Source organism: Mobula hypostoma, chromosome 1, assembly GCF_963921235.1.
Source record: "Mobula hypostoma chromosome 1, sMobHyp1.1, whole genome shotgun sequence".
NCBI classification, from domain to species: domain Eukaryota; kingdom Metazoa; phylum Chordata; class Chondrichthyes; order Myliobatiformes; family Myliobatidae; genus Mobula; species Mobula hypostoma.
This window is the reverse complement of record NC_086097.1, coordinates 183,303,109-183,316,591: the sequence shown is the minus strand read 5'-3', so window position 1 is coordinate 183,316,591 and position 13,483 is coordinate 183,303,109. Positions and strand designations below refer to the sequence as shown.

The window sequence follows — 13,483 nt, the reverse complement described above, 5'->3', positions numbered from 1 at the left end:
ATGCCAGATTTGCAGATTTTTAAAACTGTTGGATGTTGTACCAACACATTTTTATTTCACTCACTTTTTTTTTTACATATTAGATATGGTATACATTTTCTACTGAATTTAATGAATTTAAAGAGAGAAAGAAATATACATGAACTTCAGACACCGGCTCCAGCCGCATATTTGTCCATGTTCCTACCCTTGGTGCTTCAAACCTAACCCTGGCTCCTGCCACACATCTGGCTAACAATACAGTTCATACACTGATCCCCCAACTTATACCTCAAACCAATAACCAATATGCTGAGGTATCTGGGGTTCCAAACAGAATGGGTTTCAGACTTATGATGGATTATAAGTGTCACTATAATTTGGTTGCACCAAACTAATGCTTTATTTGCTGTTTTTTTCATATACTCTACAGATATCTTTTTCTGTTGAATATCAAATGGACTTGACTACAGCATTTCAAAATACAAAGGTAATATTCTGTAAGAGTTAGCCTGTCATTTAAACTAAAAGTTAAAACAACAACGTACTGTCTACTTTTTGTTTTTCATAGCATCCAATGTCATTATTGTATGTCTTTACCTCAAACTGAGCTTTTATCATCTGTGTCTATTACTGGAAGTTTGATGTTAAGTATTTAAAGTGTATCAGTTAATCTTGCTTATGTCGATCCAACATCAGCTCAGCCTGTTTATTATAATCAGACTGAATTCCAAATGGTACTTTGTTTACTATGAAGTAAATTACATTACCTCATTCAAAACTTGTTTCAAAATAGCTTATTTATTGTTTCTCATTTCATTTTTGAATAGTAGGTAAAATATTCTTAAATAAATTTGTCTATCTTGATTGTCACATATATAGTGGTTATAGTGGAAAAACTAATATTATGCTGCGATACCAGTATAGCTGTGGAGCTGTGCTGATGGATAGTCACAAGCCTTGACTTTGTGGTCTGATTAATCCTACCACATTCATCTGTGTGCCAGGGACAAATGACAGTGTAAGGGTCTGTTAAGGTATATGTACATTTTTGCCTCAGACTTCTGTTAAACTCACCTCTTGAAATATTAATTTTTACTTATCAAAATAATTTCAAGAGGTGATTTTCACATAATGTTAGACACATCTTGTGAATTCTTTTTTGTTGGCTGGGCATAATTCCCAAAAAAAGTATCTCATTAAAAAAGTTAGGTGCAAACGTATATAGATGTGTTGTGTAATACTCCTAAATTAAAAAAATACAAACATTTCTAGAACATCATCATTATCAGCAGAGGGTCCAATTTTCTATACTGTTTCTAAAATAGAACCTGGATTCTGCATTTAAAGAGTCTGATACCTCATCATGCAACATAGTTCTCTTATTTTACAGAAATTAGTTTTGTCAAGCATTGAAAAATAAGTTTGCAGGATCTATTTTAAATTTACCAAAAGGTCAATGTTCCAAATTTAAGTTTATCTTATGTATCTTTCAACTTATATTAAATATTATCTTGACTGTGATTGACAGGGAGATATGGATTTTTCACTTTGAGAAAGGAGGAAGCCACTTTAATGTCCATTTAAAGGATATGGAGCAGCACAGTGGCACAGCTAGTAGAGTTGTTGCCTCACATCACCAAAGACCTGGGTTCAAATTTGACCATGGGTGCTGTCTTTTTTCACATTCCTGCTATGACAACATGGGCGGGTGGTTCGATTTCCTCCCACATGCCAAAGATGTTTGGACTGATAGGTTAATTAGCCACTGTAACTTGTCCCTAGCACATATGGTAGACGAGTGTTGGTGGAGTTGATCAAAATAATGGTAGAATAACATGCGGGATTAATGTAGGATTAGAGTAAGCGGGTGGTTAGCGGTCAGCATGGACTCAATGGGCTGAAGGAACTTTTCCATTCTGTATCTCACTGTGATTGTGTGCCTCTATAAACACCAAGTCCTGAGTGCTCAAGCTGGACTAATTCACTCTCAGAATCAGAGGGTATTGGGAGGATGATGAGCAGAAAAAAATATAATCAGTAATTTTTTTTATCATGCATATTTAACTGTTTTCTTCTGCTTTAGATTGCGCTTGGTTTCTTGGCAGGCTTATCAACTATATATTCAGTGGTAAAGACAGCCAGTTGGAAAAGACGAATTGGATCTCCGTTGATTGATATTCCAGTATGTAGAATTTAAGAGGCACTATTAAGACGAGTATATCACATCTCAACTTCTCATAGCACATGGACTGAACCTGACTTTGTGTAAAAATAAAAAGTTAATAGGTCAAAATATATGTGAAAAACACTTGTATTTCTAGTATGCACTTATGGCAAGCCTCTACAGAAGCTTAAAACTAGAAAGTAATCAAATATGAAATTAAATTTGTTCTTGTTGTTTTTCTTCAAATGTTTTAAATATAATTTCTAGTCTCCTCTTGCTTTCTTTCAATGTAATGTATCATATCCCAACCGGGAAGGAATGCATATGAGTCAAGTAATATGCTTCTGCTTGCTTCAGATGCTACGTGAATTGCTTTCCCCTTTAATAGTTTCCTGTTCCTGAAAGATCCCTAATGAGCAGAGTATCTTCCCCCAAATAATATGGGCATCATATTTTGAACTTTATATATTACTGCAGAAGAGTACTAGAAATAAGTAGTTTTGGCACATACTAACTGCAGACAAACAAGCCCAACTGGTATCTATTTTGATAATCCATGGAGATTTTACCTTTTGAATCTAAGAAGATGCTTCGTGATCCATCTGAAAAAAATGGATTAAAGAAAATTAATCCCTCTCGTGCCCCTTCTCCTTCCCTTTCTTTCATGGCCCAATATCTTCTATCAGATTCCTCCTTTGTCAACTCTTCACCCTTCTAACTATCACCCCCTAGTTTCTTATTCATCTCCCCCACCCCACCCATCTTCCCCTTCACCTGGTTTTCACTTATCACCTACCAGCTTGCACCTTCTTATTCTGGCTTCTTCCCCCTTCCTTTCCAGTCCTGATCAAGAGCATCGGTCCAAGTCATTAACTGTTTATCCCCTCCATAGCTGCTGACTGCCTTGTTGAGTTCCTCCAGAACTTTGTGTGTGTTGCTCAAATTAATAAGGCAAGTAGACAGCCTTTGTTTAGTACGTACAGAACGTATGCATTTTCCCTTAATGTCCTATTCTAAAGCCAATGACTCCTTGTTATAGGGCATTTCACATTTGGTACTGACCTCCAGTACCTCAACAAAATTTTGAGTATAGAAGTTTACAAGTCAATAAGCCAAGCTGATGTCATGTGCCAGTGCATGCACAGCTATTGTGGCTGAAATCACCTAACTCAATGTAGACTGAAAATCCATCTGTGGCTTCCTGTGTGACTATCATTTACACTGAGAAATGTTCAGTTAGCCAATGAATGCTATTATTGAAGTTCCTTTAGAGCATGCCACATAAAAATGTGGCAACCCCGATTTGCATCTGGATATGGCCATTTATTTTGATCAAGAGGACATTACAGCATTGAATTTGAATTTGCGTTTGGCGTGGTATAAATACATATACAGTAGACAAAACAATAGCTTGATTATCTAAGCAGCATTATACTGAATCCATAGAAGTGTTGTATGGATATTTTTCAGTTAAACATGAATTTTCTCTTATTTCAGACTGTTTTGAAGTTCATGCTGTTTTATTTGGGAGACCTGGCAAACACCTTCTTTATTGTGACATTTGGAACAGGCCTTTATTGGCTTATATTTTTTAAGGTATCACTACGTATTTAACATGATCATATACATCAGCTTATGTTCAATCTAATTTATTGATATTTTCTAAGTATAATTAATATTTACACAAAATATATTTATTTTTCTATGTATTTCACAATATAGAACATAGAATAGTACAGCACATTACAGGCCCTTTGGCCCACAATGTTGTGCCGACGCTCAAATACTACCTCCCATATAACCCCCCACCTTAAGACCATAAGACCATAAGATAAAGGAGCAGAAGTAGGCCATTCGGCCCATCGTGTCTGCTCTGCCATTTTATCATGAGCTGATCCATTTTATCCTATTTAGTCCCACTGCCCCGCCTTCTCACCATAACCTTTGATGCCCTGGCTACTCAGATACCTATCAATCTCTGCCTTAAATACGCCCAATGACTTGGCCTCCACTGCTGCCCGTGGCAACAAATTCCATAGATTCACCACCCTCTGACTAAAAAAATTTCTTCGTATTTCTGTTCTGAAAGGGCGCCCTTCAATCCTGAAGTCATGCCCTCTCGTACTAGACTCCCCCATCATGGGAAACAACTTTGCCACATCCACTCTGTCCATGCCTTTTAACATTCGAAATGTTTCTATGAGGTCTCCCCTCATTCTTCTAAACTCCAAGGAATACAGTCCAAGAGCGGACAAATGTTCCTCATATGTTAACCCTCTCATTCCCGGAATCATTCTCGTGAATCTTCTCTGTACCCTCTCCAACGTCAGCACATCCTTTCTTAAATAAGGAGACCAAAACTGCCCACAGTACTCCAAGTGAGGTCTCACCAGCGCCTTATAGAGCCTCAACATCACATCCCTGCTCCTATACTCTATTCCTCTAGAAATGAATGCCAACATTGCATTCGCCTTCTTCACTACTGACTCAACCTGGAGGTTAACTTTAAGGGAATCCTGTACGAGGACTCCCAAGTCCCGTTGCATCTCAGAACTTTGAATTCTTTCCCCATTTAAATAATAGTCTGCCCGTTTATTTTTTCTGCCAAAGTGCATAACCATACACTTTCCAACACTGTACTTCATTTGCCACTTCTCTGCCCATTCTTCCAATCTATCCAAGTCTCTCTGCAGACTCTCCGTTTCCTCAGCACTACCAGCCCCTCCACCTATCTTCATATCGTCAGCAAACTTAGCCACAAAGCCATCTATTCCATAATCCAGATTGTTGATGTACAATATAAAAAGAAGTGGCCCCAACATTGATCCCTGTGGAACACCACTGGTAACCGGCAGCCAACCAGAATAGGATCCCTTTATTCCCACTCTCTGTTTCCTGCCAATCAGCCAACGCTCTATCCACGTATGTAACTTTCCTGTAATTCCATGGGCTCTTATCTTGTTTAGCAGCCTCATGTGTGGCACCTTGTCAAAGGCCTTCTGAAAATCCAAATATACAACATCCACTGCATCTCCCTTGTCTATGCTACTGGTAATTTCCTCAAAAAATTGTAATAGGTTTGTCAGGCAGGATTTTCCTTTAAGGAATCCATGCTGAGTTCTGCCTATCTTGTCATATGCCTCCAGGTACTCTGTAACCTCATCGTTGACAATCGACTCCAACAACTTCCCAACCACCGACGTCAAGCTAACAGGTCTATAATTTCCTTTTTGCTTCCTTGCCCCCTTCTTAAATAGCGGAGTGACATTTGCAATCTTCCAGTCTTCCGGAACCATGCCAGAATCTATCGACTTTTGAAAGATCATCGCTAATGCCTCCGCAATCTCCACAGCTACTTCCTTCAGAACACGAGGGTACATTCCATCTGGTCCAGGAGATTTATCGACCTTTAGCCTATTCAGCTTCCTAAGTACTTTCTCTGTCGTAATTGTGACTGCGCACACTTCTCTTCCCTGCCACCCTTGAGTGTCCGGTATCCTGCTGTCTTCCTCAGTGAAGACTGATGCAAAATACTTGTTCAGTTCCTCTGCCATCTCCTCATCTCCCATTACAATTTCTCCAGTATCATTTTCTATCGGTCCTATATCTACTCTCACCTGTCTTTTACACTTTATATACTTGAAAAAGCTTTTAGTATCCTCTTTGATATTATTTGCTAGTTTCCTTTCATTGTTAATCTTTTCTCTCTTAATGACCTTATTAGTTTCCTTTTGTAAGGTTTTAAAAACTTCCCAATCCTCTGTCTTCCCACTAATTTTTGCTTCCTTGTATGCCCTCTCCTTTGCTTTAACTTTGGCATTGACTTCTCTTGTCAACCACGGTTGCATCCTTTTTCCACTCGAAAATTTCTTCTTTTTTGGAATATACCTGTCTTGCACATTCCTCATTTTTCGCATAAACTCCAGCCACTGCTGCTCTGCCGTCTTTCCCGCCGGTGTCTCTTTCCAGTCAACTTTGGCCAGTTTCTCTCTCATGCCACTGTAATTTCCTTTACTCCACTGAAACACCGACACATCAGATTTCGGCTTCTCTTTTTCTAATTTTACAGTGAACTCAATCATGTTATGATCACTGCCTCCTAAGGGTTCCTTCACCTCAATCTCTCCAATCACCTCTGGTTCATTACACAATACCCAATCCAGTACAGCCGATCCCTAGTGGGCTCAACAACAAGCTGTTCTAAAAAGCCATCTCGCAGACATTCTACAAATTCTCTCTCTTGAGATCCAGTGCCGACCTGATTTTTCCAATCTACTTGCATGTTAAAATCCCCCACAATTATCATAACACTGCCCTTCTGACAAACCTTTTCTATTTCCAGTTGTAATTTGTAGTCCACATCCCTGCAGCTGTTTGGAGGCCTATAAATAACTGCCATCAGGGTCCTTTTACCCCTGCTATTCCTTAGCTCAACCCATAAAGATTCTGCACCTTTCGATCCTATATCACCTCTTTCTAATGATTTAATATCATTTCTTACCAATAAAGCCACGCCTCCCCCTCTGCCTACCTTCCTATCCTTCCGATACACCGTGTATCCTTGGACGTTCAGCTCCCAGAGACATGCATCCTTTAGCCAGGTCTCAGTGATGGCCACAATATCATACCTGACAATCTGTAGCTGTACAACAAGATCATCCACCTTATTCCTTGTGCTGCGTGCATTTAAGTACAACACCTTAAGACCAGTATTTGATACTTTTTGCTTTGATTTCACTGCAACTTTATTGCACTTCAACTCATCCCAATGGCTACACATTTGCCCCATCACCTGCCTGTCTTTCCTGACATCTTTACTGCTCACTGTCTTAGATTTATTTCTGTTAAATTCCTCCATATACCTGTCTAGTAGTCTTTTAAACTTCACCAGTGTATCTGCCTCCACCACTGACTCAGGCAGTACATTCCATGCACCAACCCCTCTCTAAGTAAAAAAACATTCCTCTAATATCCCCTTTGAACTTCCCACCCCTTACCTTAAAGCCATGTCCTCTCGTTCTGAGCAGTGGTGCCCTGGAGAAGAGGCGCTGACTATCTACTCTATCTATACCTCTTAATAGCTTGTACACATCTATCATGTCTCTCCTCATCCTCCTTCTCTCCAAAGAGTAAAGCCCTAGCTCCCTTAATCTCTGATCATAATCCATACTTTCTAAACCAGGCAGCATCCTGGTAAATCTCCTCTGTACCCTTTCCAATGCTTCCAAATCCTTTCTATAGTGAGGCGACCAGAACTGGACACAGTACTCCAAGTGTGGCCTATCCAGAGTTTTATAGAGCTGCATCATTACATCGCGACTCTTAAACTCTATCCCTCGACTTATGAAAGCTAACACCCCATAAGCTTTCTTAACTACCCTATCCACCTGTGAGGCAACTTTCAGGGATCTGTGGACATGTACCCCAAGATCCCTCTGCTCCTCCACACTACCAAATTTTGAGAATTTGCTTTTGGGATCTAGGCATTACCAACATTTATTGTCCATTCCTAATAGCCCTTGAGAAGGTGATGAGCCACCACCTTGCACTGCTATAGTCCTTCTGGTGAAGGTACTCCACATTGCTGTTGGGGAGGGAGTTCCAGGATTTGGACACCATGACAGTGAAGGCCCAGCAATATATTTCCAAGTCAGAATGGTGCAAAACATTGAAGTGAACTGTAGGATGTGCTACTTTCATCTGCCTGTTGTCCTTGTCTTTCTCGGTGATAGAGGTTGAGGGTTTAGTAGAGGGCCTGTAGATATTACACACTGCAGCCACTGTGTGGCAGTGGCAGAGAGACTGTACAGTATATTGAGGGGTATTTTATAGAATATTGATTACAACAGGCTGCTTTATTTTTGATGGTTTCTGAGATTTGTTGGTGCTGCTTTCATCTAGGCAAATGAAAAATATTCTATCGTGTTCCCAGTTAGTGCTTTGTAGATGATGGAAAGGCAGTAGATTGTCAGAAATTGAGACACCCATTACAGAGGTACCTGCTCTCTTGAGGTCACATTATCACAGAATGCTCCAGTTGAATTTCTGATCAGTAGTGACCCCCCAGGACACTGATGGTGATGAAAACAATAGGTAAAGATGGCCATTGTCTTACACTTCTGTGGTAGTGATTCTACTTCCCACTCATCAGCCTATGCCTGAATCCTGTTTAGTTCACACTAGCTGCAGTCATAAGCAGCTGTGTTTGCTGAGAAATTGTGAATGGACTTGAATATCATGCATTCACCAGCAAATATCCCACTTTTAAGCTTTTGGTAGAAAGAAAGACAGATGAAGCAGCTGAAGATGTTTGAGCCCAGGAGAGTGTCCCGAGAAATTCCTATAGTGACATTTCTGTACATCAATCTTCTGTGAAGCTCCTTATAAATTCATTTAAAATGTTATTTACTGTACAGATGCTTTAACATGACCTTAGCATTGGCTTAGAGATCATCTGTTTCTTTAGGGTCAAAAGGTTCTTTTTGTTTTTCTACCAACACCAAGCCAAGAGACCCATTTTATTTATTCTGTGGCCAGTGCATTTTCACTGAAGGTATGTATTTTTAAAGAATATAGATAACATTGATCTAGGACTGTTAAGCATGCAAAATTCAAATCCTTTCAACAAATTCTCCTTTCTAATGTAAAACCGATGAGTTGAAATTAAATGCACTATATATGTGTAGCCTGGGGAAAAGTACACACGCAGGGCAACAAATACTTCTTTCGGGTTTTAATTCCTTATATCTGTTTTAAATGTTTAAGTTACAGAAGAGGGTCGCGAAACAAAACAAACGAATTTACAACCAGTTCTTGCCATTACAATCTCAATTTAACTTTCGATCCACACGCTTGTGTATGGACAGAATTGCGAAAGCAGTATAAAAAATACCAGAACTAATACGGTACTAATACGGTAGTGGCAATTCTACTTGGATCGTGAGGAACTTTGCCTAAGCCACGCGATCCAGCGTTGAGTCATTTATTTGAGAAAATCTATAGCATCCACATGCAAAACATGTCAAACTACCGATATTCTCGATTTGCCAACAAGCATAAACGAATTCACATGGATATCGTCAATTAATGCTCACCTTTCCTCACCATGCCCAGTATCTCTGGGAGGAACTCAATTCCAACGCCCCACCAGCGTCTTCAGCAGAAACAAAGTGGTCTCCCCACTATACTGCACATGCGTAATGACATCACCATCTCCCTTAAAGGCACAGACAACTATTCTAGCATTACCCGGATGGATGCCTAAGTACACTTTTAACAATACTGAATAAGATCCGACGGTCACCCGGTTACATTTGTACAGATCGAATAACAAAGAACAAAAGGATCAGAGGAATTTACACTGCTAACCTGCTGTGAGTAATTAGTGAACAAAGATGAAGATTTTACTATGATGTATTGTTGTCCAGGAGCCCAGTCAGGGAATAATTATTATATGACAGTGCGTGCTACAGGGAGCAGGGGATAAAATTGCTGGGGCTCTGACCAAGGTTTTGCACCTTCATTTGCCATGTGTAACGTACAGAAAAATGCTGCCACCTGCCAAACCTCTCTGCATTCCATAGGGATCACACAGTCCATGATTCCCCAGTTTGCTCATTCCTCCCCACCAACCGAGCATCCCATACCCTTCGGCACTTTACCCTGCAACATAAGGAGCCATAACTACTGTCTCCACATCTCCTCCCTCACCACCGTTGAAGGCCCCAAACAGCCCTTGCAGGTGAGACAGATTCACGTGCATCTTCTCAAACTTCGTATATTGCATTCAGTGCTCCTAACATGGCCTTTAAGTTCAAGTTCAAGTTTAATTGACATTCAACCATACATACTACCCGTGAATACAGCCAAATGAAACAGTGTTACTCAGGGCCAAGGTGCAAGGTGCAAAACACAGTACCAACAGTCACACACAGCACAAGACACATATAAGGTAGCAGTAAAATACATTCACACAAACAAAAATGTTGGTTAAACATAGTGCAGACTGGGGATGACTGCTATGTCAAACATCTTTGTTCTGTGTGCCGAGGTCTTCTGAAGCTCCTAGTTGCTAGCCGTTTAATTCCCATCTCCATTCCCACACCAACCTGTCTATCCTTGGTCTTCTCCACTACCAGATGAATTTAAGCACAAACTAGAGGACGAGCATCTTGTATTCTGCCTGAGTCATTTACAACGTGATGACATGAACATTGAATTCTCCAATTTCATGTAAACGGCGCGCTCTATGTCCCTTTTCTTGCTCCTTCTGATCTGTCCAATTTCTCTACACCCGCCTTAGCCACCCATCGTCTGAGGCTGATGTCTCTGCATCCTTCACGAGAGTAAACTCATGAAAAACACCCGGTTCAGATGACTGCGTACTAATGATCTGTGTGGACCAACTGGCTAGAGTATTGACAAATATATTCACTAGCTTGCATCTGCGGGCTGAGGTTCCCACCTGCTTCAAAATGACATACTTTGTACCAGTGCCCAACAAGAACTTGCTTAAATGACTACAATCATTTACTTATATCAACTGCAATACTTAAGGCCAACTTTAAGAAGTGCTTTGACAGGCTGGTGCAATTTAACTCCTGGTTCAGAGATGATCCAGCTTCAATTTGCCTACTACCACAATAGGTCAACAGCAGATGCAAATTCTCTGGCTCTTCATTCTGCTGACAACAGGAGTGCACATATCAAGCTTCTGTTCATCGACTACTACTTGGAGTTCAACAAAATTGTATGGCCCGGGGTAGGGTCCTGAGCAGCAGAGCGGCTGATGAGAGAGTTAACACAGGGGTTAACACTGCAGTCCAGTCAATGAGAGTAAATTTCATTGTGACGCTTGAGAAGAGCACAGTAAAAGGGGAAGAAATACCATTGTTTTAAATGCATTTATTTCAAGAAGCTTGACACGTCAGCTGGATGAACTCAGAGTGTAGATTAGCTCTGGGGTCTGGGATGTTATAGCCAAAACAGAAATTGGCTGAGGGAAGGGCAGCACTGGCAACTTAGTGTTTCAGGATCTAACCTGCTCCCAACATATCGATGTAGTCATAAAGAAGGCAAGATAGTGGCTATGAGTTTGAAGAGATTTGGCATGTACACTCAAAAATTTCTACAGTTGTACCATGGTGAGCATTCTGACAGGCTGTATCACTGTCTGGTATGGAGGGGCTACTGCACAGGACCAAAAGTGCTGAAGAAGGTTGCAAATCTAGTCAGCTCCATCATGGGCACTAGCCTACAAAGTACCCAGGACATCTTTAGGGAGCGGTGTCTCAGAAAGGCAGCACCCAGGGCATGCCATTTTCTCACTGTTACCATCAGGTAGGAGATACAGAAACCTGAAGGCACACACCCAGCAATTCAGGAATAGCTTCTTTCCCTCTGCCATTCGATTCCTAAATTGACATTGAAACTTTGGACACTACCTCACTTTTTTTTTAATATACAGCATTTCTGCTTTTTGCACATTTTAAAAAATCTATTCAATATACACAATTGATTTACTTGTTTATTATTATGTTTTTTTTTCTCTCTCTCTCTGCCAGATTATGTATGCATTGAACTGCTGCTGCTAAGTTAACAAATTTCACGTCACATGCCGGTAATAATAAACCTGATTCTAATTTTGATGTTATAGGTGTGAGAGAATTGCAGAGGGCATGACTTTGGTGCTTGGAGAGGATATTCTTGAAGGAGCATCCAGTGACGCCATATGGGTAGAACTTAGAATTAGAAATGGAATGGTAACTCTGATGAGATTGTATTATAAGTTTTGTGAAAGTCAATGTGTACTGAAGGAGCAGAAATATAGAGAGGTTGTAAACGTAATAGAGTAGTATTAGTTGGCAAATTTAATTTTCTTAATGTTGACTGGGCAACCATTGTGTGAAAGGTTTGGGCGGGTTAGAATTGATAAAATATATATCAAAAAAGCTTCCTTGATCAATAAATAGAGACACCTGCTAGAGAAGTGCAACACTGGACCTCCTCAAGGGAAATGAGGTAAGACAAGTAGCAGAAGTGCCTGTTTGCAAGCTCTTTGGCCCAGTGACCATAATTCGATTAATTTTAAAACAGTTACAGAGTGGCTGATTCATGGGTTAAGGTGTTTGAATTTAGCAAACACAAATTTTGGAGCTATTAGGTTGGATCTTACAGTGATTGACTGGGCAAGATGGCTCTCAGGGAAAGAGTGTCTGCCAAGTTGGATGCCTTTAAAAGTGTGATGTCAAGAAGTCAGGGCCTAAATATTCCTGCTGGGTTGAAAGACAAAGCTTGCAGATTTAGAGAACCCAAGTTGGTAAACCATATTGAGGCTCTGCTTAAGAAATCAAGAAGGCAAACACTGCATAAACAATTGGGAACTAGTGAATCTCAGTGGTAACTATAAGAAGTGTGAGTACACTTAAAAGAGAAGTTAGAAGGGCAAAAAGAGGATATGAGAAGGATCTAGCAGACAAAGAAACACAAAATCCATATTAATAGTAAAAATGTGACCAGAAGAGGATAGGTTTCCTTAAGAATCAGCATTGCCATTTGTATGTGGAAGCAAAAAAAAGCGGTGAGATTTTTAATGAATATTTCTCTTCAATTTTTACTGTGGACTAAAGGATGTAGGCTAAGGGAATAAGGGAAATGAGTAATGATGTCTTGAACCACATATGAATCTGCATTAAGGTGAATAAATCCCCAAGGCCTCACCTGTTGCATTCTTGGACCTTCCAGGAAGACATTGCGAAATTGTTACATCATTTTTAGCTGCAGGACTTGACTAATGTGGTGCCATTGTTTAAAAAATGGAGCAAAAATAAGCCAAAAATCTACAGGCAAGTGAGCCTAACTTCAGTGATAGGTAAATTCTTGCAGTAAGATGGCAGAACGCTTGGATGCAGTGATTGCTCCGGATCTAATCAAGGGTGTATTTGTTCATCTTGTACATCTTTTTTAACAATCGCAAGTTGTTACTGGATACTAAAAACATCACTTTGTCATAGAGAGGTGGCTGGGAACGGACCCAAGTACAAGACACAGACACTGAAGGACTAGGGACAGGACTAGGATACAGGCTGAGGGCAAGGACATGGACATGAAAACAGGGAACCCGGAACAGGACTGGACCAGAGAGCTAGGAGCCTGGGCTTGGACTCCGAGCCAGAGACTGGACAAGGACCCAGTACCTGGGTCTTGCCTCTGGCTCGGACCACAGAACTAGGCAAGGATGAGGCTGGAGTCTTCAGGCTTGAGGCTGGAGGCGAGGCTTGGCAGGAGGCAGGAGGCTGGAGTCTTCAGGCTTGAGGCTAGAGGCGAGGCTTGGCAGGA

The 13,483-nt window shown here is 40.6% G+C and overlaps 1 protein-coding gene across 1 annotated transcript in view; it reads left to right on the top strand.

The window, feature by feature from the left end:
- The window catches only part of tmem67 (transmembrane protein 67), a 199,916-nt gene that overhangs the window by 67,084 nt on the left and 119,349 nt on the right, over positions 1–13,483 (top strand). Inside the window, exons 13-16 of the mRNA XM_063051072.1 lie at positions 413–469; positions 2,066–2,164; positions 3,644–3,742; positions 8,613–8,699. Of these exons, the coding sequence (XP_062907142.1) occupies positions 413–469; positions 2,066–2,164; positions 3,644–3,742; positions 8,613–8,699 (342 nt within the window). The remainder of the gene's footprint in view (positions 1–412; positions 470–2,065; positions 2,165–3,643; positions 3,743–8,612; positions 8,700–13,483) is intronic.